Genomic DNA, 23881 nt, shown 5'->3' with positions numbered 1-23881 from the left:
GTGTGCCTATCTATATACTCTCCCATGTAAGTATGTAAAAAAAAAAAAAATCAGAGCTTGACAGCAGATATCTTCTTTAGTCACTTTCTGTTTTATTTACTTGTTTGATGGTTTTGAGACAGAAGTGTGCTGTGAAACTGAAGCTTGTGGATGCAGTTATCAGGCTAGCCAGTGAGCCCCCGGGGCCACCCATCTCCACCCCACCCCACCACCACCACCCCTGTGCTAGGGTTACAAGCATTCATGACCATGTCTAGATCGATTGTGGGTGTAGGGCATCTTATGCCTTCATGTGTGCACAGTAAGCTCTTTACCCACTTAGCCATCTTCCCAGCCCTGATCATCACTCTTTTAACAATAACTAGGCAAACAAACAAACAAACAAATAAAAAACAGAAACAAAATCTACTTGGAAAAAAAGAGCACATTTGAAATATTTGTTTAGAATAGCACTTACTTTTAGAATATATATTCCTGATAGCAAGCCTAGTTTGGAATGATCACATCAACATGTTTATAAGATTCACTTTGCTGTGGCAGACAGTAGAAAAGAACCACTGAAGGCTGTGAGATGTGCTGAGGTGCCCGACAGGCTGGCTAGCCAGCTGAATAATTAGAGAGAAAGTCCTCTTTTTGGTGATAAATGCCTGAGATGGACCATGAACCTCCAAAGGAGACTAAAATTTTAATTTGAGGGACTCTGCAGCAGACAGACATGAGTGGACGCCTATTAGCTCAGAGCCACCTTGATAATCATTTTTCTCTGGTGACTGATACTCAAACTGTTTATCAATACTCCTTATCATTACACCTTGGGAATATCTGTGGGTTCACCATCTCCTGTTGGCTTCCAATGCAAGCCATACTAATTCAGAGTCTTCTAAAGCATCCCCTGGAGCTAATTTCAAGCTATTTCCTAGCCTTCTGCTATCCACGTACCCTAGTCCATCTTTCTTCCTATGTTTTAAAAGCTGTCCTCCAAAAAAAAAGGAAAAAAAAATCTTTTTTTTAAATTTTTTTATTTTTATTTTTTTGCTGGCATTTTTTTTATTGGTTATTTTATTTATTTACATTTCAAATGTTATCCTCCTTCCCTGTTTCCCCTCCACAACTCCCTTATCCCATCCTCTTCCCCCCTGCTTCTATGCGGGTACTCCCCCGCCTACCCACCCACTCCTGACTCAGAGCCCTAACATTCCCCTACACTGGGTCATCAAGCTTCCACAGGACGAAGGGCCTCCACTCCCATTGATACCAGATAAGGCCATCCTCTGCTACATATGTAGATGGAGCCAAGGGTCCCTCCATGTGTGCTCTTTGGTGGTTTAGTCCTGGGAGCTCTGGGAGGTCTGGTTGGTTAATATTATTGTGCTTCTGATGGGGTTACAAACCCCTTCAGCTTCTTCAGTCCTTTCCCTAACTCTTCCATTGGGGTGTCCATACTCAGTTCAGTGGTTGGCTGCAAGCATCTGTATCTGTATTGGTCAGGCTCTGGCAGAGCCTCTCACAGGGGACAGCCATACCAGGCTCAACAGCTTTCATTTTTCTTCTTTATGTTTTTTCCAGATAACTTTCTTATTCAGAAAATTGTAAGAGCATTTAATTGTTTATCACATTGAACATAAGGCTTAAGGATCATCAGTAAGAGATTAAGGAGGGTTGGGATAAGGTTATTTAACAGGGTGATAAATTTTCTGAGCAGAGATCTTAAAGTCACATTTAAGCTGTCTTACCTACTGTGGCTGACAGAAATGAAAAACACAGATGTCAAAGGCAGGAGAGCTTAGGCAAGAGTCGCTAGCTCTGGTTTCTGTCCTTCATTTTGTTTCATGTACTGCAGACCTACCTTTGCCAATAGAGTGAGGGACCTTTGCTTTTTCCTAAAGAAAGTTCTTCCCATGAGTGTGTGTGTGTGTGTGTGTGTGTGTGTGTGTGGTTTTTTTTCTTGGCTTTCCTACTGTCTGTTCTAAGTTGTGTTCTTTGGAACTCTTACTTAGCCACCTAGTAAACTTAACCTAGTGTTTGATCTTTCTCAGGTTTTCCCATCCTATAATGTGAATTCTGACATAGAGGATTAGGCCTCCATACTCTCATATCTCCCACTGCAGCGGTATGCATAGGGCAGGGTAGGATGAGAAAGGTAGCAGGATGGAATAAGCCAAGTCTTAGGTTGTTATCAGTTTAGTATTAACACAAGAACGAGGGATGGAGGAGAGTACATCAACTATGGGATTTCTAAGTTTTCTGTATTTGGAGTTCTGTGATTCTAATCGAAAGTAATTGACTAACAGAATGTGGTGTGGTAGAATGAGAGGAAATTGTAAGTTAGTTCTGAGGTTGTGAGCCTCAAGATCCAAGAAACATTCTCAGAAAAGTAGTAGAGTTGCCAGGTTGGTCAGAGAGTTACATTAATGCTTGTCAATAGGTGAACTTTGCTGTCGCTGGGTTTCTAATGAAGACTGAGCTGTAGGCAGTAATAAGTAGCCATCTTTGGAAAGACAGCTGAGAAATGGAGATGAGGCCCAGTTGCCATCCTACAAGTATAGCAAGCCTCCAGGGTGGGGCTAAGTAGAATGAGGAAAGGGCAGGTACTAGTTTTGAAAATATGGCTGGTGTCTCTTAGCACAAGGAATAGGTAACATGGAGTAGAAAAGTCAGCAATTTGAAAGTAGTTTGCATTTAAGTGGCACAGAAGAGTTGAACTTAAGGGAGATTTTCAGTAAGCTGAAGCCCTGAGCTGGAGTCCAGGGGCCCAGGGAAAAGTTCAGTGCTCTGACTAGGAGAGTTGAGAAGGTGGGGCTGATGGAAATACTGAGAACTCTGCCCAACTGTGGAAGGCCATCCTAATTCCACATTAAGAGGGGTTCCACAGGCTCTGCACACATGGTTTACTTCAGGGAGAGTAAGTTTAGCCATGAAAGATAGTTTGGGGTGAGATTCCCCCATGAAAGAAATGTAACTTGAGCTTCTTTTCATAAAAGCCCATAGGTTACAAAAAGGCAACATTGATGTCCCGTCCATCCCCCCAAAATCAGCCATTATCTTTTAACTTTTCTTCTTAAAGAACATTACTTTATCTCCACCAAAAAGTGAACTTGTCACCAGGCAGCCTTTTGATTCTGTCTCTAAGTCTGAAGTAAAATAGTCAGTTTATGGTGGTAGAACTCTTAACAGTGTGAATCTAGAATCTAACAGGTAAAATCTAAAATAAAGAGGTATTATTATTATGAAATGGATAATGACCCTGTGAATGTTCTAGTCTTAATGATAATTGACTGAATCTCTGAACCTGTAAGCCAGCTCCAATTAAATGTCCTTTATAAGACCTGCCTTGATAATGATGTCTGTTCACAGCAGTAAAACACTAAGACAGAAGTTGGTAGCAGGAGTTGGGTATTGCTGTGATAGGTCTGACCATGCTTTTGTTTGGAAAAGTGTAGATTTGGGGACTTTGGGTTTGGAAAACCATGAAATATTTTAAGTGGGGCTTAATGAGCCATCCTAGTAGGAATATGTAAGACTTTGTTGCTGTGAGTGATTTGAATTGTGTAGACCTGGCCCAAGAAGTTTCAGAGAACAAGATTTTCAGTATGTGGCCTAGAGACTGTTTTTGTGGTATTTTGGTGAAGAATGGGCTTTTGGCCCTTGTCTGAAGAGTTTACCTGAGGCTAAAGTAAAGAGATTTATATTAATTGAGTTGACAAAAGAAGTTTCAAAAAAGGCCATCAGAGACTTTGTACTGTGGTTAAGTCTCATGAAGAACAATTTGAACAAGTGTGGCAGCCTTAGAAAAGAAAAATATAAAATATATGGTTTGAGTATTAAAGGGTCACCAGGAAGTAAAATGGAGCCAAATCCTGTGTTCTAGGAGATAGCAGATTAAGGGAATGGGACTTTGGAGCAAGATCCTACCCAGCTAAATTTAAATTCAGGCATGGTGGCACACACCTTTAATCTTATGGCCATGTGGCTCTGACTTTAGAGTGAAAAATAGAAAGGACTACTGGGACAATTGATGCTGGTTAGCTGGAGCTAAGAAATTAGCAGTGATTAAGACGAGACCAGCATCACTGAGATGAAATCTTCTGGGAAGCGTTTTCTGAGAGCACAAAGAAGCTGTGTTCCAGAGATAGTTAAGCTTGTACCTCATGCTACAGCTATACTTGGTAATGTGTAAGAGTGAAGCATAAAGAGCAGCTGAGGCTTGGCACTGTGAGAGGCCATGGAAGGCCACTGGTGAAAGTGCAGCCTGTTATAGTTGATGGCCCAGTGCTGAGGGTCATGCAAAGGATTTGAGACTTGGCACCATGAAGATAGCCTATGAGAGGCTATTAGTGAAGCCTAGTTGCAGTGGAAGACCCCAGAGTATTGGAGATGCCAATACCATGGGGTGATCACCAAGAACAGCAGCGGCAGTGGAGTGAATCATCCTGAGTTTAGAGTGCTACAGAGAATAGAGCTGGAGAATTGACACCAGCCCTTTGGAGGAGGCCAGAAGATTGTGTATGGATTCAAGACATTGAAACAAGAAGCTATAACATTGAAGTTGCCTTGGAAACCCCAAGATGTTCGAGATGCTAGAGCCATGGGATACCTGCTGAGGAATGCTGTTAACAGGGAGTGGAACCAGCCCAGGAAAAGAAGTTTGTTGCAGTCAGCAAAGGTGAAGGAATTGGAGATCTGAAAACCCGCTTTGACATCAGACATGGAGATGCGAAGTTTGGAGTTTGTCCAACTGGTTTCCTGTCTTGCTTTGGGTATTATAGCAAAGTGATTGGATGGATCTCAAAAAGAGACTTTGAACTTTGGACTTTTAACATTGTTGAGACCTCTATACACTATGGAGACTTTGGAAGTTGGACTAAATGCACTTTTTAATTATGCTACGTTAGATATGGCCCCCATGTGTTTGAACAAGCCTGTAGGGACTAGGAAGTGGAATGTGATGGTGTATATTCGTTTGGTCCAGGGAGTGGCACTATTAGGAGGTGTTGCCTTGTTGGAGTAGATGTGTGCCTATGGGCATGGACTTAAGAACCTCATCCTAGCTACCTGGAAGTGAGTCTTCAGCAGCCTTCAGATGTAGATGTAGAACTCTCAGCTCTGCCTGCACCTTGCCTGCCTGGATGCTGCCATGTTCCCTCCTTGATGGTAATGGACTGAACCTCTGAATCTGTAAGGCAGCCCCAATTAAGTGTGTCATGGTGCCTTTGTCTTTGGAGCAGCAAAAACCTAACTAAGACAGTCTAACTAAAATTTACCTCTCTTTCATTTTTTGTTTATAGAATTTAATTCCTTTTAGACCTTCAATTCAGTTCCAAGGACTCCAAGGGGTGAGTACTATCAATTTATGAAAAAAAATCTAATTGTATTAAATATCATAAAGCTTTAAGTTTTTGCTTTCATCTTACTCTCTTAATATGTCACATATTTTGTGAACTTCATAACTAAGTGAGATTTTCTGTCAGATTTAAGATGCTTGAATTGTCTTTATGTCAAAACAAAAACAAAACAATTTTTTGCAAATCAAGGGTGGTTGTGCATTTGAACCTTTTCATTGAAGATTAAATATCACAGTTTTATGGAAATATATTAGATTTACAACACCTAAGCAAAGGATTTATTTCATGTAAGCTATGACTACAGTTGTTCCTATTACTGAAATGTAGTTGTGTGCTTAATTTTACACAGTAGGAAATGAAATGTATAAATAGAAAATAAGCTTTGCTAGTATAGGCACTTTTGTATGTCTGCTTTATTCTACAGTAGGGAGTGTAGCTTGGAGGTGGTATGTACAGGACACTGGGTCCAGTCACTAACACCAAAACCAACAAGCATAATATATAACTTTTAATTAAATGGACCTGTGACTTTTGTGTTTATAATAGATAATTAACTTTATAGGGGTAGCATTAGGGTAGCTATTAAATTTTCTTAGATTTATTAGTTTTATGTGTTTGAATGTTTTACTTGTGTGTCTGTGTATATGTGTATCACATGCATGCCTGGTACACTCAGCAGTGAGAAGCGGGGGGCTGGAGTTATGGACGGATGGCTGTGGGTGGAATGGAACCTGGGCTGTCTGCAAAAGCTGCAAGTGGTTCTAACTGTTGAGTCACCTTTCCATCCCTAGTATTGTTTTTTATTGTTACTATTAATATTTAACATTAAAAACTAACTATTTATTTTGATTCCTCTCTTGAATTAGTATTTATATTCCTATATGCTAGCTATGTAGCATGGCCATTTGAATTACCTCTAAGTGGAGTTTAGGGATTTGGAGAAAAGGCAAGCCCAAGGAAGAAGATCATAAGCTTGATCATTGTAAATCTATATCCTTGTGACTTTTTATAACATCAGAAATATAAAAATGTGCCTATGTGAATAAACAGGTTTTTTAAACCTTAAAACTTGAAAATCTGTGGCGCCACATTAATTACATCATTCATTGGACTAAGAGTACAGTATTTCTAAATCTTTTGTATAACGCTAACTTGAAGAAGATGTTTGTGTGGATGTCAGCTTTGCTTCTACATGACAGCTTTACAATGGAGTCCTTTCTTCCGCCTTAGTAACTAAGTGTTCATGGATGGGGTCCTGGTAGAAATGAGCATTCTTCTGAATTTTCTTGAATAGCTTTTTAGGTGGTAATTACTAACCTCATCTCATTTTATATCTGAGGGGTTAGTTCAATTGTTTATTTAAGGCTTTTGGAGTTTCCTGCAGTTTTTAATGACATATTTGAAGAGAAGAGCCAATGAGAGGCCAGAATCCTAGCACCCTGATGAGCACTGGCTTTTCAGACAGAAAAGTAAGGTCTGAGCTGTGCTCCTTGGAGCTGGAGGGGCCACTGCTGTTCTGGAACTACTGTTTCCCCTAGCTTTCTCTTGACCTTGTTTGAGATCTCAGGCTAAGAAAAGGTAAATAAAGGACATTTTCTTAGGTGGCACCAAGTTAGACACAACAGCCAAATTACAGGAAGTGAATACTTAAGGCTACCACACTCTGATTCTGATCGAGACATGCAGTTTAGCACAGTCATGGGCTCCTGCAGTCCTAGGTCCTGGGCAAGCAGGTCCCTTACCTCTCTGCACAGCTCTCCTTGAGCCCACGTGTCCAGCCCTCTTCCTACTACTTATCTTTGCTTATACCATTGTATCCCTTGCCCAATATTGTTTGCTGCCAAAGGTAATTTAGTTATAAAATGGCTGATAGGTTTAACTTTCAACATGTGTTTGAATTTTAACAGGTAAGCTTTCAGCCCAATTATAGTGTGATTGTGTTTGTATACTGAATGAGGCTTGGAGGCACTGTAGACTGAGAGACTAGGATACTTGGCCCTACCTTGCTTGTTCTGTGTCTATCTCATCAACACCCTACCCTTTTTATTATTCTCCTGGGAACAAAATTATGGACTCAGCATTGTTTTAGAGCCTGCAGCTGCATTCTATCTACCCTTCCCCCTTCCATTTACAGAGCTCTCTCCAGCCCTTTGGGACTTAGTAAAAACAAAGACTCATTACAGGGGAAAGAGTGGGTTGGCACAGCCCACAGGGAGTCCGCAGAGCTATAACTGTAAGGGTCTTCTATACAGTACTCCACTGTTGTTCTTTAGAGCCATGATAAGTTAACATTGCCTGTGCTGATTGCTTTTAAAATCCATCTGAAGTATGCTTATAGAGCTTTCCAGGGTGGAAAATGCATGCTTAGGGTTTTAAATTAGAAGGTTTAAATTTAGAATTCCCACAAAAGATAATTGTTTCTTAGTGAGAGATGTTTGTCATTGTATATCAAATGTAATTGGAAATATACCTTAACTGTCATGATAGTGCCATGTGTAAACAAATTCGAAGCATTGTTAAAGTATTCTTTAAAAGTGTTACAGATATTCCTTGTTTGCCTGGTGAAGTTATGCTCAGTCTGCATGATTATGGTAGTCCTGTGCTAATTATAGGATCCTCTGCCTCCTTCCGTAATATCTATAGAGGGTCAGAATTTAGATCTTGGCAGATTAGCATTTAAGCCTATTTGCTTTTTTGTTTGAACATGTTCTGTTGGGTTGATGGTAGCATCTACATAAATACAGACTAAAACATTAAAGTATGGCAGTATGCTGTATGGAATTCTAAGTCATTGATTATTTGGGTTTTATTTATATAGCTAGGCAGTAGTTTTCATAGGAGAAAATGGAAACTGTCTGAGAGGCACCCACAGCTATCCCATAGTGGGAAAGGGCACACAGGAAATTTGATGCTCATTGAAAGTGCTTTCTGTAGGGGAGCAGTTGGTTTTGATTGCTGAGGTCATGAATGTTAGTAACTGTGTACAACTGAAAATATCCTCAGTTATTCTCTAGTGTGAGTCAGCCAATTTGTCTTCATGGGTCTAATGTATACCTAGAGCACCTACATGTAACTTCAGATCTTTAAGGCAGACTATTCAGAGGAAAATGACAAAGCACTATACCAGTTTCCAAAAACTGCATCTTTATAGTCAGATAAGCTTCATGAAAAGTAGCACTGTTCTCTCTTCCTCTTATACAGTGAAAGTGAAGCAGGTGACTTCCAGGGATGTCGGTTCCAGTAGTGTTAGAAAATTAGTCTACATAGCTTTGTGAAATTGAACATTTCTAAGGGCAAACAGTTGGTAGAGGCAAGCTATACCGCAGGTGAAAAACTCTTCCCACGCATTGAAGATCTCTGAAAGAGTGTTTCTGGGAAGTTCACTCAATGTTTAATGCAGTCAGTTGTTGATACAATAGACATAACAGTTATTTCACAAACTATAGAAGTTATCTAATTGACAGATTAACAAGTTGTTATTATTCTGATTGCTTCTTGGTTTTATGGTGTTTTCTCGGTTTGTTTTGTTTTTGTTTGGGTTTGACTTTCTCAGATAGGGCCTCTCTATAGAGCCTTGAACTTTCAATGTGGGTCAGGCTGACCTTGAACTTGAAAGAATCCTCCCACCTCTCCCTGCCAAGTGCTGTAATGCCTGGCATTTAGCTACCTGCTCAGCTTGTTTTAGTTTTGTGAAGCCTCCCTATATGTCCCAGGCTAGCCTGGAATTTGAGATCCTTTCCTTTGACTTCCAAAGCAGCACTAAGATTTCTGGCATATGCTAACATGACCAAGCTCTCCATTAGTATGAAAGAATATAGAGCTAGGTAAGATATGGTCTTCACTCCTGAAGAATTTCCAGCCTGACAAACACATGCAGACTAATATTTAGGAAAGAGTTAATAACAAATAAAGGATTTAGCTAGAACCTTCACACAGCACTTCTATAAAAGGACTATTCTATAGGAGCCATCAATAACAAGGCTTTGTGTGTGTTTCTCACTGCTGTGAACCAACATTTTAAACAAAGGTTTTTGTGGGTTCAAAATGGTATATGTTAGCTCTGCATGATGCTGTGTACCTGTTACGCCAGCATTTCAGATGCTGAGGCAGGAACATTTAGAGTGCAAGCATGAGCTTCCTATCAAGGTATTGTATTTAAAAAAAAAAAAAAAAAAAAAACAAAGAAAAAACAAAAAGTAAAGTTCTTTTTTTGACAACTTATGTATAAAATTTTAAAAGCCTAATTAAGAACTAACACAACATTTTATATGCAGAAATAAATGTGAGAAATGAAATAATTGGGATAAAATCTGAAATAGCAAGATTTTCAATAGCAAATAATAGCCACATTTGCTTTCATATGGTGGATACCCTTGCAATTGATTTGCTTTTGGCTTCTAGGACTAATGTTCAGGGTTGATTGTCTCAGGAAAATGAGAAATAATGTTAGTATTGTCATGTTATGAGATTATAGAATCCATGTTAATTTAGTATTTATTATCAGAATATTATTCAAAAGTTATTTTTAATTGAAAACTTTCAGATTTAGCAACTCCAGAGGCTATAGAAGTTTTGCATATATAATTTTTAGAAATTATCTTAAGGATGTTGAAAATAAGATATTTTTTATATAAAATGTATTTTGTATACTGAATAAAACATAGTCACACATGTCTTTTCAAGACAGAAGAAGACAGCCGAACAAGTTCTAAATGTATGCCTTCCAAAAAGGCACAGGAACCTCCTGAATCTGTTTAACTGATAGCTTTAATGGCTTGAATAGTGTCATAAATTCTTGCAGTATTGTCGTTAATGCAGAAGCTCAGTGTTTGGATTCTGTTTTAAAATTTTTTATTTAAGTTCTGAACTTAGCATAGCATTCAGAAATACTTGGCTAATTATTTTATTTTGTAGGGTCAGGGGAGAAGATTGAGTCTAAAGGACTAAATTATACAGCATTTGAAATTAGTAGGCAGTTTCAAGCCACCCTGAATATGCTTCCCTCAGACTGCCCTACCCTACCCAGCTTGGTACCTGGAAAGCAAAGATAACTATGGTCTTGGAACAAACAGCAAAGACAAAAATTAAATCCTCAGCACTGCCTTCTCTCATAGATGATACACCTTCCTCTGGCTTCTTCCCCCTGCTGTTTCTGGTTTGTCTAGCCCACTAGTTTTATGAACAATTGTGTCTCATCAGTCTATTCAAAAGTTGATGATTAAGGGGTGATACTCTTGTCTCTGGGTGTGACTACCACTAGAAGACTGTTAAAGTTACTTGAAAAACCAAAAAAAAAAAAAAAGACTGTTAAAGTTATATTCTTGTATACTGGTATTTTGTTCTAAGATATTGAATGCTGTAGAAGTTTATGCTTAAGACAACATTTATATTAATATTTATATTGAATTTTAATTCTTTTCATATTATCAAAGGTGTTAGCTAACTTTTATGTGCACACAGTTTTGTTTTTTTTTTAATTTCATTTTAGGTAAGGATATGAGCTGCCTCTAGACACTCATTATCTTTAACAAATGAAGTCATAGCTTAAAGCTGTTGTAACTTAAGCAGCCACCTCTCTAGTTTTATGCTGTCACTCATCCCTGCCCTGCTATTCTTTCTGGATAAGGACTCACCTCTGGGCTTTCTAAATGACCAGAGGCAGTCATCTAAACTCAGTATCTTCACAGCATGAGTGGGTCTTTCTATGTCCTGTGTGTACAAATGACAAGATTTTTACAATTGTATTTGAAGGAAAAAAGAAAAAAGAAGAAGAACCTGGGGGGCAGGGGCACATGACACTGTAGTGTCCCAGATCTTTCAAACAACATTTTACATATGTTAAAGAAAAGCAAGTTGCTGGCTCCAGTGTGTGTGTACATTTTCCATTTTAACCTGTAAGTTGCACCCCATTAACTTGCTACCCTCTTAGATGTGGTGGTCCATTAACAATGCAGGGCAAGAATCCAAGATCCTGATTGCTCAAGCCTTACTCAATAGTGTTAACTTGACATATTATTAAATCTAGAGAATTTAAAGAGAGGAAGTGTATTTATAAATGTTTTTGTTGCTGCTAAGAACTTTAAGCACTTTACATATATTTATCTTATCTAATTACTGCATCCGTGCTATAAAAGAGATATTGTTTGGGTTTGTTTGTTTGTTTGTTTGTTTTTTGATGTGTGAACTGTTACTTCAAAGTTAATGGTACTGAAATGCCAGAAAAGTGGTACTTGGCCTTCCAGTACTTGCTGCAGGAGGCTGCCTTCAGTGTGAGACATGTGTTCCAGTACTTGCTGCAGGAGGCTGCCTTCAGTGTGAGACATGTGTTGCAGTACTTGCTGCAGGAGGCTGCCTTCAGTGTGAGACATGTGTTGCAGTACTTGCTGCAGGAGGCTGCCTTCAGTGTGAGACATGTGTTCCAGTACTTGCTGCAGGAGGCTGCCTTCAGTGTGAGACATGTGTTCCAGTACTTGCTGCAGGAGGCTGCCTTCAGTGTGAGACATGTGTTCCAGTACTTGCTGCAGGAGGCTGCCTTCAGTGTGAGACACGTGTTGCAGTACTTGCTGCAGGAGGCTGCCTTCAGTGTGAGACATGTGTTCCAGTACTTGCTGCAGGAGGCTGCCTTCACTGTGAGACACGTGTTCTCACCCCTACCTTCCTATGATAAGTGCTGAATTCACATTTTTTAATTTATTCTCACATTCTCATACACATTCGTGGACCACCTCTCCAGCTGTTAATGAGAGTGATGGTCAGGAAGACTTTAGAGAAGTCCTTTGGGAGATGAATTTGAAGGGTTGCAGGACTTGGTTGGTGAGGGAAGAGGGAAATCCTTTTTCTACCTGAGCTTTCATAGCATGAGCAAAGGCAAACAGGTGTGGCATGGCTCTCCTCAAGGAGCTGCTTGCTCGTCTGCAAATCTCTGTGGAAGTCTGAACTTTGAAAAGCTTTCCCCTTCAGTTTTCTTCCTTACAGCCGGATTCATTATAAGAATACATACACAAACATACACACACACACACACACACAGACTTTCTCGGGAGAAGTTTTGTTTGTTTGTTGAGACAGGGCTTCTCTTTGTAGCCCTGGCTGTCCTGGAACTCACTCTGTAGACCAGGCTGGTCTCCAACTCAGAAATCCTCCTGTCTTTGCCTCCTAAGTGCTGGATTAAAGGCGTGCGCCACCACTGCCCGGCAGGAGATTTATAACTCATCAGCTTCTGGGTAAGACTTCTGATGGGAGGAATCCATGTATGCAGACGAATGTCTTTCAAACATATTTGCAAATCATTCTGATTAATACAAAACAGTTCTGCATGGGGAGATGGCTCAGTGGGTAAAGTCTGTGCTGTGCAAGCATGAGGACCTAAATTCAGATCTCTGGTGTCCACATAAAAAACAGGTGTTGCAGTGTACAGTGTACATCCCTAGAAGACAGAGGTAGTAGTACCTTGAGTCTCCATGCTCCAGTTTTAGTGAGAAACACTATCTCAAAAAAAAAAAAAATTGGAAAGTGATAGAGGAAGATATTCCATGTAGACCTCTGGCTTCTCTGGTCACAAATATGGGCACTTAAGCAATCATATATGCACATATCATACACACACACAAACACACACACACACTCATTAGTACACACCAAGACAAAACATTTCACTTGAAGCCTTAAGACTTATGGATATGCACATTCATGAAGCTGAAACAAAAGTTCCACTGCCTGGGATTTATTTTGCCCTAATTTCATCTGTACACCGTAATTTTGTTTTTTGTTTGTTTGTTTTCTTCTCTCATTTAAAAACAATCCTGTAAATAATTAAAAAGAAATGTTCTAAAGAGGCTGGAGACATGACTCACTCAGGAGCACTGTGCTCTGGCAGAGTTCCTGGGTTTGGTTTATAGTAACTACTTGACAGCTAACAGCCATCTGTACCACCAGTTCCAGGGGCTCTTCTGATGCCCTCTTTTGGTCTCTGCAGGCACCAGGCACACACATGGTACACAGACAAACATGCAGACAAAATACCCCCATACTAAACAAATAAAAATAAATAGAAGGAAATTTAAAATAGTAAAAAGAATCCTGGCCAAAGTCTACTGAACTAATGCTATTATCTTCCAGCAGGTTACAATCAATGGCTTTCAGACACTGCAGGAGAGCATCATCTATTTTAACCTACGAGTCAGTCATGTGGTCAGATTTGCATTTTAACATTCTTTGCCAATGGCTGCTTTAACAGAATTACCAGGATTTAAATGATATGGAAGAGGTCAGTGGGAAGAGTAGAGGGGGATCAAGGATAGCTCTGTGTTTATTGTTTGAGAATCTGGTTGGATGGAAAGGAATGAAAACAAGTAGGTGATTGTTTGGGTCGTGCCGTGTAGGAGCTGTTTAGGTGGCTTCCCATTACCTCTTCCAGCCGCCTTCTGTCAGAGCACCAGCACCAGAAGTTTGTACTAAAAGGGTATTCAAAAGGCAACTCTCTTCTAGTAAAAGGAGAGAGAGAGTTTTAGAGAGAATTCTGAAATGAAATGTAATTTACAGACTGTTTTTCATCTGTGGAAGATATTTTGTTAGCCATGAATACTTAAATAAGCCCTGCCACTAAGAACAGCAGCAGACTGGAGGGGCTGTGTGTACTAACTCAGTGGCAGGATACACCATAGCATTATAGCTCTACAACACGGCAGTGACCAAATACAGTGATGTCCTTCTATCAGATTACTATAGTATTCAGGCAAAAGGCACTATCGTGTGGTTTTCATATGATAAATGTATTAGAAACCAAACACAGTGATAACTGCAGAAGTTCCAATACTGGTTCCCTTTGGTAGGGTAAGGCAGTCTCAGAGGAGGAACCCCAATTCACTGCAGACATGCTGGTGACTTCACAGATGTGAAGCCTTGTAATTCAAACTGCGTTATTTCTAGAAGTAAATATGTAAATTATGGTTTGCCTTCTTATTACTAATTATAAATGTAAATTTTTTATCATCATGGGTTAAATGAAAAAGGAAAAAAAAAAAACCTAGAACATATTTCTGTAGATGCCTCCCAAAAGGCAATTTGTTATCTGTATTTTCTAAGTGTGCCATAAACAAATAAAAAAGAAATTTTTAGAGATGTCAGGCTTGATATGAAAATCTAGGCAAAAAAATGAATATTAAAGTATTTTTTTAAAGTTGACAAAGGGATTGGAAAAGGCAGGTCTTGAGACTTTATCTGTGGTTAGACACAGCTGAGTATTGTACTCCTTGGGAACTTGATAGAGCTGCCTCGTCATCTATCTGTGAGGAAAGCCCTCTGTCTGCTCTCTCCCCAGGCAGAGTGCTAGCTTTATCAAAGGTGTGGGAGGAGAGGAGTGTGCCTTCCAAGTTAAGACATAGGGGCAATGGTATTGGGAGGGGTACTGAGGGGTACCAGGGGCATTCTATCTGGAAAAGACTGATTAGGGAGTAAACTGCAGCAGTTGGTTAGATTTGAAGAGCTGGTGATAGTTAGGTTAACAAAACTCAACTCAATAGAAAACTGATTAAGAGCTAAATTGTGTCTACTCCATCCACTAGAAGCTCCCAGTAAGCCACCCCAGAGAAGAGTAGTTGGGGATATTTCAAAAGCCTTCAGTGTTTTGTCAGGGACAATAGAAATAGTAGCCATATTATTGAAGGCAGCAATACTCGGCTAACCTAACCGATACTGAGCACTTTCTTAAAGCTCAGGTGGACACCTGTTGTTTTCTCAGTCCAAGTGTTGGTAATTCACTAAAGTCTGTCTTCAAAGATGAGAATGGGAAGTCACATTGCCGTTGAACAATGACCGCGTGCAGTGCTGACTTGTTTGTCACAGGTGTCTGAAAGTTCTGTATTTGGTGTGAAGATGCTCAGGTCCTTGCAGTTTTGTTTCTTGGTTTTTAGGGAGGGTTGTGTTCTGTGTCCTTCTTAAAGAACGTGAAGAAAGTAGATTACAAATGCCAGATTAACATTGAAGAAACTCTTAGCATTTTACAGTGAATGACACTTTTTTTTTCTTAAAGCTTTCAAAATATTTAAACTGAATGAGTCATGAAGGGCAAGTTTCATATTGATAGCCTAAAATCTAATTTATTTTTATGCCTCCTTTATTGTTTCTGATTGAGAAATGAAGTGAATGAACATTTTAGAGCTGTGTAAAGCAAGACAAGAGTAAGTATGAAACAGGAGTAACATGAAACAGTGAAACAGTCTGGGCCAGTGGACATCAATTCTGGTGGATTTCCCCTAGTCTTTTGGGGTTTTTTGGTTTGTTCTCATTCTCACACATATATTTTTAAAAGGTTCAGAGGCATCTGAAAATGGTGTTGCATGTCTGTAATCCCAGCACTTGGAAGTGATGGCAGGAAGACCAGAAGTTCAAATCCAGCCTCAGCACCATAGTGAGTTTGACATTAGACTGAGTCACATGAGACCTCATTTTTAAAAACCAAAACAAATGCTTAAATAAAGCTTTATAATTGCAGAGTCAGTGTATTTATTGATTACTTTTAAAATATTCTATATTTAAAGCTATATTAGGATCATTTTTCAATATTAAAGGTTATATTGAAGTAACTGCCTAACATTTTATTGTTTTAATATCTATCATTTAGCTATTCTATGATTATTTACAGTTATTATTACATAATAATGCATAATATTATTGCATAATAACAGTAGAGGGAACATTTCTAGGATTTTCTTTTCACCTCTGTTTCCTCAGGATAGATTCAGAGATGTGTAATATACTAGGTCAGGAAGTAGGAGTGACTTTCAGTAATGCCTCTAGAAGGATGCTATTTTCTGTTCCCACAGCTCTTTGAAAGTATGTCTCAGGAGCTGATTCCCCTGGCCAATATTGAATTCATGCTTTGTTTTGTTTTTTATTATTATTTCAAAGTAATCATTTGATAATGTTTAAAAACTAACAGTGTGGGATAGAGAGATAGCTAGGACCTGGGTTTAGTTTCCAGTACCCACATCAGATGGCTCATGACTGCCTAGAACTCCAGGGAATCCAACATCCTCTTCTAGCTCCTGCAGGCACTACACCCAGAGACACACACATATACACATAGATACAAATAAAATAAATCTTTTTAAAAACTGACAATGTGACCTGCTTAATGATCCCTGGCATATGCTAGATACTGTAGTATTTTAAGATGCCATGAAGTAGCAGATGTTTTTGTGTCCCCATTTGGTATTGTCAGGAGTGGTTTTTGGTTTCTTTCTTTTCCTCTTTTCTTTTCTTTTCTTTTCTTTTCTTTTCTTTTTATTACTCATGTTTCTCCCCAACATAGTGGGATAGTCTTTATGTTCATAACTGATGATAATTTTTAAGATAATTATCTTATTTCAGTAATTGTAAAATAAGTATGGTATTCATGTAGCCTTTTACATATTTTATTGTTTTGGCATTTTTGCATATCATTTTTATAGTCTTAAATTTTAACATGCTTATGTTTCTGCAATCTCCTTTTGATGGCTGTCTCCTGTAAAGGAATATTATAGACTTTTAAGCTAGTAATGTCTTCCCCCTACCCACATGCCATCACACTATTGGCTATTGATGAGTTATTGGCTATTGGTGAGGTCACATAATTTACTATTTCATACAGCACTGTTGTCCTGGAGTGATTGCTTAGTGGGTGGTGGTGGTGCTACTTTCTAGAAGTATATGACTATCTAGAGAATAATCACCGAAGCATTTCATAGTATGCATTCTACACATCCATTATTGCTCTACTACTACATGTGTATTCATCTTTTCTTTGACAGCATCTCTTCCTCTGTGTAGAGACATCGGCTTAATGGTTCTCGTAATAGGCCAGCCATTATCATCCCTAGCCATCTTTCAACCCTATATTTCTTAAAGTTATAAATCAACTTATCTGGAGGTTTGACAGGTTTTATTTACATCTTCTATATTACATCAGACCTACCAAGGCTCTTTAGAAATCTGAACTATGATCTCTCATTTAATACTTGATGTTTTATATCAGTAGCTGTGAAATTAGAAATAGTTTTTATTCCTTTAGAGGTTTTAGAAAATTAGCACATCAATTTGAGTTATGAAAATTAAATAGAAATACATTTTATAGACTTGTGTATGTATTTTCTACCTCAGGAATTATTTTCAGAGGAGGTATTTGGGCAAAGGTCTATAAAAATTCAAATACTACAGGTTTCACTCATCTTGTAGGACTGTGTAGGACTTGTGTAGACACAAGAAGTTTGAAAAACAAAAAAAGGAAAGGCTAACTGGTCAACCACCTTTTAAAACTATCTATTAAAGAGGGGGAACCATGGGTAGCCACTAGAGAGTCCCAGATGCCAGGGACCCAAGAGGTTCCCAGGACCCAATTGGGAGAACATTAGCCAAAATACCCAACAAAGGGGAGATAGAACCTGTAAAGACCAGGTCCAGTGGATAGGCATGGCCCCCAGTTGAGAGATGGGGCCACCCACCCACCTCAAAAATATTAATCCAGAATTCCTCCTGTCAAAAGGAAATGCAGGGACAAAAAGTGGAGCAGAAACAGAAGGAAAGGACATCCAGAGACTGCCCCACCTAGGGACCCATCCCATCTGTTGACAACAAACCCAGACATTATTGCTGATGCCAAGAAGTGCTTACTGACAGGAGCTTGGTATAGCTGTCCCCCAAGAGGCTCTGCCAGAGCCAGATCAACACAGCCAAACATTGGACTGAGCACGGGGACCCCAGTGGAGAAGTTAGGGCAAGGACTATAGGAGCTGAAGGGGTTTGCAACCTCATAGACAGAAAAACAATATCAACCAACCAGACGCCCCAAATCTCTCAGGGACTAAACCATCAACCAAAGAGTACACAGGGGATTCTCATGACTCTAGCTGGACATGTAGCAGAGGATTTGCCTTATCTGGCATCACTGGGAGGGGAGCCCCTTGGTCCTGTGGAGGCTCGATGCCCCAGCATAGGGGAACGCAAGGGTGCTGAGGCAGGAGTGAGTGTATGGGAGAGCACCCTCAGAGAAACAGGGAGGAGGGAAGAGGGAATAGGGGGCTTGTGGAGGGGAAATTGGGAAGGGGGATAACATTTGAAATGTAAATAAATTAAATAACCAATAAGAATAATAATTATAATTAAATAACTGGTCAACATTATTTTTTTACATTTGTTTAAAATAATTTTTTTTAAGGCCAACTGGTCAAGCTGTTTCCAGAAATTAAGTCAGGGAGAGGAGAGAAAGGGATGGGAAAATATGGACAACCAATAGACTCTATTACAGGACCAGTGACAATGTTGGAATCAGAGGTATATGCCACCACATGCACCAGGCTAACTAAAGATTTATTTTTTTAAAAAGTCTAAATAGCTTTAAAAAGAAAAATGTATTGAGATTAATTGATAGTGGAATGCAGAATTAAGAGCTGGTCACTCTTCCATTTCACTTTGGAAATAACCTTCCAAACAGTTGTTTAGATTCGTGAGTATGCAAGTTTTCATGGTGATGTTGATTGAACTGGGCTGAAGCCATGCATTTTGCAAAATCTCGGGCCTAGGCCAGCTGTTCTGTTGATTTTCAGGGCAGCTCCTACCCGTCAGGTCTGTCTCTTCACTAGATTTACACCACTGCTTATGACTGCCAGGCACAAACCTAGGTCTGCCAGCTTTTGCCTGCAGTTCCTCCAGGCATGGTGTGGCTTTCCTCAGGACCGCAGACGAGCAGGAGGAGAGAAAACTCACAGGGATTTGGAACTTACTGTTCACACATAACATTTTTTTTTCCTCGTAGAACTAAGATTTGAGCTTTGTTTCAGAAAACAAACTTTTTTTTTTTTTAAGACAAATTTCAGCTTTATAATTGACCAGGATAATGTCTCCCTGAGTTCTTTTAGTGTGTCCTTCCCAGCCCTTTAACTATCTCCCTGGGTCTTCTAAGTTGTGTTTTTTAGGAGGTTGGGATGTGTTTTCAAATGGAACTTGAGGACAAGAGTTCTGCATTTTAGTAAAGAAATATATGTATGGAGAGAGAGAAGAGAGACGTGTATAATGTAAATCTAAGTACCACAAACCCAAGAAGCCACTTTGCCTATGTTTTCAGGCTAAATATAACCTAGAAGAGATCAGAAGCTTTCTCATCCTGACATTCATACCCTCCTGTCTGTGTTTTCTCTGGCGAGTCCTAGTTTCCCAAAGAGCCTTACGTGGGCTATTTCAACTTCATTTGTTTTGTTTTGTTTTTAATCACTGGCATGTTTGATTGATTGTTTGTTTGTTTGTATAAATCTGCAAATATTTATGAGGCATGGTCAATGTCCCAAACATAAACAAAAATAAATGAGACCACAGCCCTTGATTTTCAACAACTCAGTCTGGTGGGGGAGAATGACATAAATCAGAACCCAGGGTTGAACTTAGTAAAGAAGCAGTAAAGGGTGTGGGGGTTGTGAGGACCCAGAAGAGGGGCAACCAGCCCACCTCACTAGAGCCGGCTGAGCTTCCTTACAGAGAGAAGGTCCTGAGCTGAGTCATAAATGAAAGAAATGTTACCACAAGATAAACAAGAAGTAGAGACTCAGCCCAGTGTTTTCTGATGGCCAGTGCTGCCTCTTGAGATGAAGGGCACAATGGCGAGTGAGGCCCAGTTCAGTTGCTGTGGTAGCAGAGAACTCTGGATGCCTATAACTGGATGCCTATAAATGCACTTCAATTCCCACTCATGGATAGCTAGATTAAAAAAACAAAAAAATCAATGGTGTATGGAACTGTTGCGTTCAGACTGGCATTGGAGGATATTTGACTTAAAACCTGAGTGATTTAGGGGTAAGAGCTGAATGATTTAAGGATATGACTGAGAAGGGATCAAAAAAAAAAAAAAAGCTGAAAGACAAAGGACATTGTCAAAGGCATGAGGGGATCTTAAACAAAGCAGGGGGGGATAGATGAGAATGCATATTTAAGAAATAATTGGGGAATAGAAGACAAACATGTGATGGGTTCAAGCTGGGACATCAAGGGTGGTTTGAGAAGGAGAGGGGTGGACACTTAAGTCTTCAGGAAGGCAGGGGCCTCAGAGGATACTGTAGTGTTCTGGGAGATGACTCAGGGATGTGAAGACAGTTTAGTTCTTTTCTATGTCAGCATCCATTCTATGTAATGTATTCAGATTTTTTAAATGCTTTCTAAAATAAGAATGATGAGAATTGCTGAACTCACTAGGAGGTTTTACTTTTTGCTCCTCAGGACTCCATATGTGTAGTCTAGCCATGACTGCATTTTGAACATATTACATAGATTTTTCCCATGGCTCTCTCACCTTTTCTTCCAAAACTGCTTTCAGCATTTGGCTCAATTTTACATTTATTTTTTAAATATAAATTTTATTTTCTCATACTCCTTAAAGCCACATAGCTTTCCCTGTATATCTCTAATTATCTATTATTTGCATCTTTTCCTTGCAACTGCCCAACCCATCTTCTTTCCTTTCCTGGAAATAGCCAGCTACTAACCAGCTTACTCCCAGCCACCTGGCGTCTTCTAAGTGAGTTTAGCCATCAAGCTGCAAAGTGAGTCATAACAGAACTCACTTTGAAGCCCTTTTTTAGCTTGTGAAACCAACAGTGGTCAATTGTATTTAAAATTCATGCCCAGCTTGTTAGTGGGTTCAGTTATATTAAGGTACTCAGTGTCACTTCCAGGATGAAAGACAGCTGGAAGCAAGGACAAGAGGGAGCTGGCAGGGGACTCATATGTCTGCACACATTCAGGCAGTTTTTTTCCTCTCAGACAGAATGCCATGTCATCATTCTTTCTCACATTCCTCACATTTAATATGTCTATGAGTCCTACTTCCTGTTGTCACAGAATACATCAATTCCCAATTCTCTGTCTCCTGCTCTTTGCCTCTACCATTATACTCCTAGAAAGATCTCACTCAGTTTTATTTAACAGTATACCATCAAGATTCAAGCAGTACTCAGCACTCACTAAATGTTTGTGGAACAAATGAATGAAACTGTAGTTTTCCAAATAATACCAGTTGTAAATATTATAATCAGTGTTTCCTCTAGAGTGGTGACAAGTTGAAAAGAACTCAGTATAAGGGTGAGGATATCAAGCTAGGAAGTCATTTTTTTTCTAGTCAGTCTCTACCCCACCAAAACAGCAACAGTAGCAAAGGCATAACTGAGTATTGCACTGCTATACATTTTAACCCTGAACTACTTCCAAAATATTCTGGGTCTATGTAAGATACGTGGAGACTAAGAAAGAAAGCTGGTCTCTTTTCTTTTCTCTTCTTTGGCATACATCTTGTTATGGAAGAAATCAAAGAAACAAGTGGATTTATATTATCCTGCATTATTTATGTTAATTGCTACATGATATGACTTTTTTGGGTAACTTCCAGTATTTTTCTTTATGCCAGTTGCACTTGACATTTTACACCACTCTCGTTAACAAAAGTATCTGTCATGAACCTTCAGAGGTTTTTAGCATGTATTAGAAACTCTTAGCCTCTGCCCTTAAATTTCCCTTGTGTTTCTATATTTAATTTTTTTCTATTGCCATTAAAGGATATCTACTTCTTACTTCTGACCCCACGTTGGTTTGTACATCTGGTTTGTTCTGAGGCCATTTTCTTTTCCTCCCCAAAACCTATCGTGTTATACCTAGAGCCATAAGTAGCAGCTCTCATTTGTGTTGTGGCTTTCAGGTTGAGGTTTCTATTTTCTATTCTGATTCTGGGTTATCCTCCTCCAGGACTGTGGGATATGTATAGTGCATGCTTTCTAAACCATTTCCTAGATTCTTAGGAAATCAGAATCATCAGAAGTCTGGGAAGAATTTGAAAGCAATGGAGAATTCTAATGCTTAGATGCTTATGGCAAGTTTCACCTAGATCTAAGCTTAGTGTACAGTTTACACACTCCAGAGCTGAGTGGTAAGTATACCAGTCAGATGATACTAAGAGACATGCTGGCTTTTGAGATTCTGCAGAGGTGGAAGAGAAAGACTTTTAGGTCATACTAATTGGAAAATGACTTTTTGGTTCAAAAGATCTACAGCCAAGAGAGTCGTTTTGTTTAACCTGGCATTTCCCAAACTTACTTGATGGTAGAATCCCCATTTTAAATAAAACTTTTCAGCATACTTTGGAAATACTGGTGGAAAGAAAGCAGACACCAGTTCTAGTTCTGCCCGAGACATTAATCAACATTTTTACTCACTCAGCAAATACATATCGAGTGACTACTTTGTGCTCTGCACCATTCAAGATACTGGCAGTACATTCACAAGCACACAAAGGCGTCTGTCTTTGCACAGCTTATATTCTAGAGGGGGAAGAAATACCATAAACATAATATGTTAGTATTACAAGGTAATGAGTGTTTCAGACAGCCATGGAGCAGAGAAAGTGGTCTGAGAGTATAGGGGTAGCAATTTTAAACATGAATATAACCTTGGACAGCTTACTGAGCCTCTTTGTCTCTAACTTATAAAACGAAGAATTTGAAAAATGATCTGGGCTCCCCTGGTCCTGTGGTTCAACTGAACAACCCCAAGAACTTCCATATCAAACTTTGTTACTGCTGGCTCATAACTGTCTGATAACGCCTTTCAGTCACTGCAGAAGAAAAGTTAGGTATTAATGCTTATAATTACCACCAAAGAAGAGCACTGCCATTTACGTCTTTTGTGATATTCACAAAGCAAAACACTTAAATAAATAAAAAAGCCTTACTAGATTTCTTTTTAATCTAGCATATGCTTTGATCCTATATGGGGCTCAGGTACCAAACACTTTTAAGCAGATACCAGTGTACATGAGTTTCAGCAGTGTATGCTTGTACTTCTGCCCTAGATCCTTAAGATAGCAGGCCTGTGACTGATGATGAAATGACCTTTCAGACAGTACTTTATTGCCACATGCCTGAGCCTGTATCTGAATAATTAGAAGCTTTGACTTAAGACACAGTGGAATACAGCGCCCATGTTAATTATAAATGTCTGAAAGTTTCCTGAAACCTTTTCTTTGTAGCTTTTTATCGAAAACAGACTGCACTTGGAGAGGAAGGTTGTGGATTGTAGACCTAAGCCTTTGTTGTTTAGTTTCTTGGTTTTGGAATGAAAATTAACAACCACTTTTCCAATTATATGGATATGGTGATACACTTCTCTATCCTTCATACTAAATAAGAAACTGAAATCACACAAAATTTCATACTTTCTAAATAACATTTTATTCTCAAGGTGCAAATTAGATGCAGTTTATTTATGTATGCGTATCTAACTATGCCCTCAAGCATGAAATGGCTACAAAGTAGCACTTAGGTCTGTGGCTGGCAAGTCTGTAGCCCATAAGCAGGAAAACTGACACTGGAAAAAGCACGTTATATATGACAGAGCAGGTGGGTGACAAAGGACATCACAACTAAACTAGGAGGACCCAGTGAAGGCCACATTTGGGAGGTCTCTGAGTCCTCCTTTAGTTCAGGGCCGATACCAAGTGCTTGAGATAAGAGTTTCAGTAAAACTGGAGA

At 39.3% G+C, this 23881-nt stretch overlaps 1 protein-coding gene across 1 annotated transcript in view; it reads left to right on the top strand.

Moving 5' to 3' along the window:
* Ell2 (elongation factor for RNA polymerase II 2) overlaps window positions 1–23881 on the top strand; it is a 65133-nt gene that overhangs the window by 11479 nt on the left and 29773 nt on the right. Inside the window, exon 2 of the mRNA XM_021180245.3 lies at window positions 5286–5333. Coding sequence (XP_021035904.1) covers window positions 5286–5333 — 48 coding nt within the window. The remainder of the gene's footprint in view (window positions 1–5285; window positions 5334–23881) is intronic.

The sequence above is a fragment of the Mus caroli genome, unplaced genomic scaffold (genome assembly GCF_978045245.1).
Source record: "Mus caroli unplaced genomic scaffold, Mus_caroli_1 scaffold_15, whole genome shotgun sequence".
NCBI classification, from domain to species: domain Eukaryota; kingdom Metazoa; phylum Chordata; class Mammalia; order Rodentia; family Muridae; genus Mus; species Mus caroli.
The sequence above is the reverse complement of the archived record's forward strand: the minus strand, read 5'-3'. Positions and strand labels throughout refer to the sequence as shown.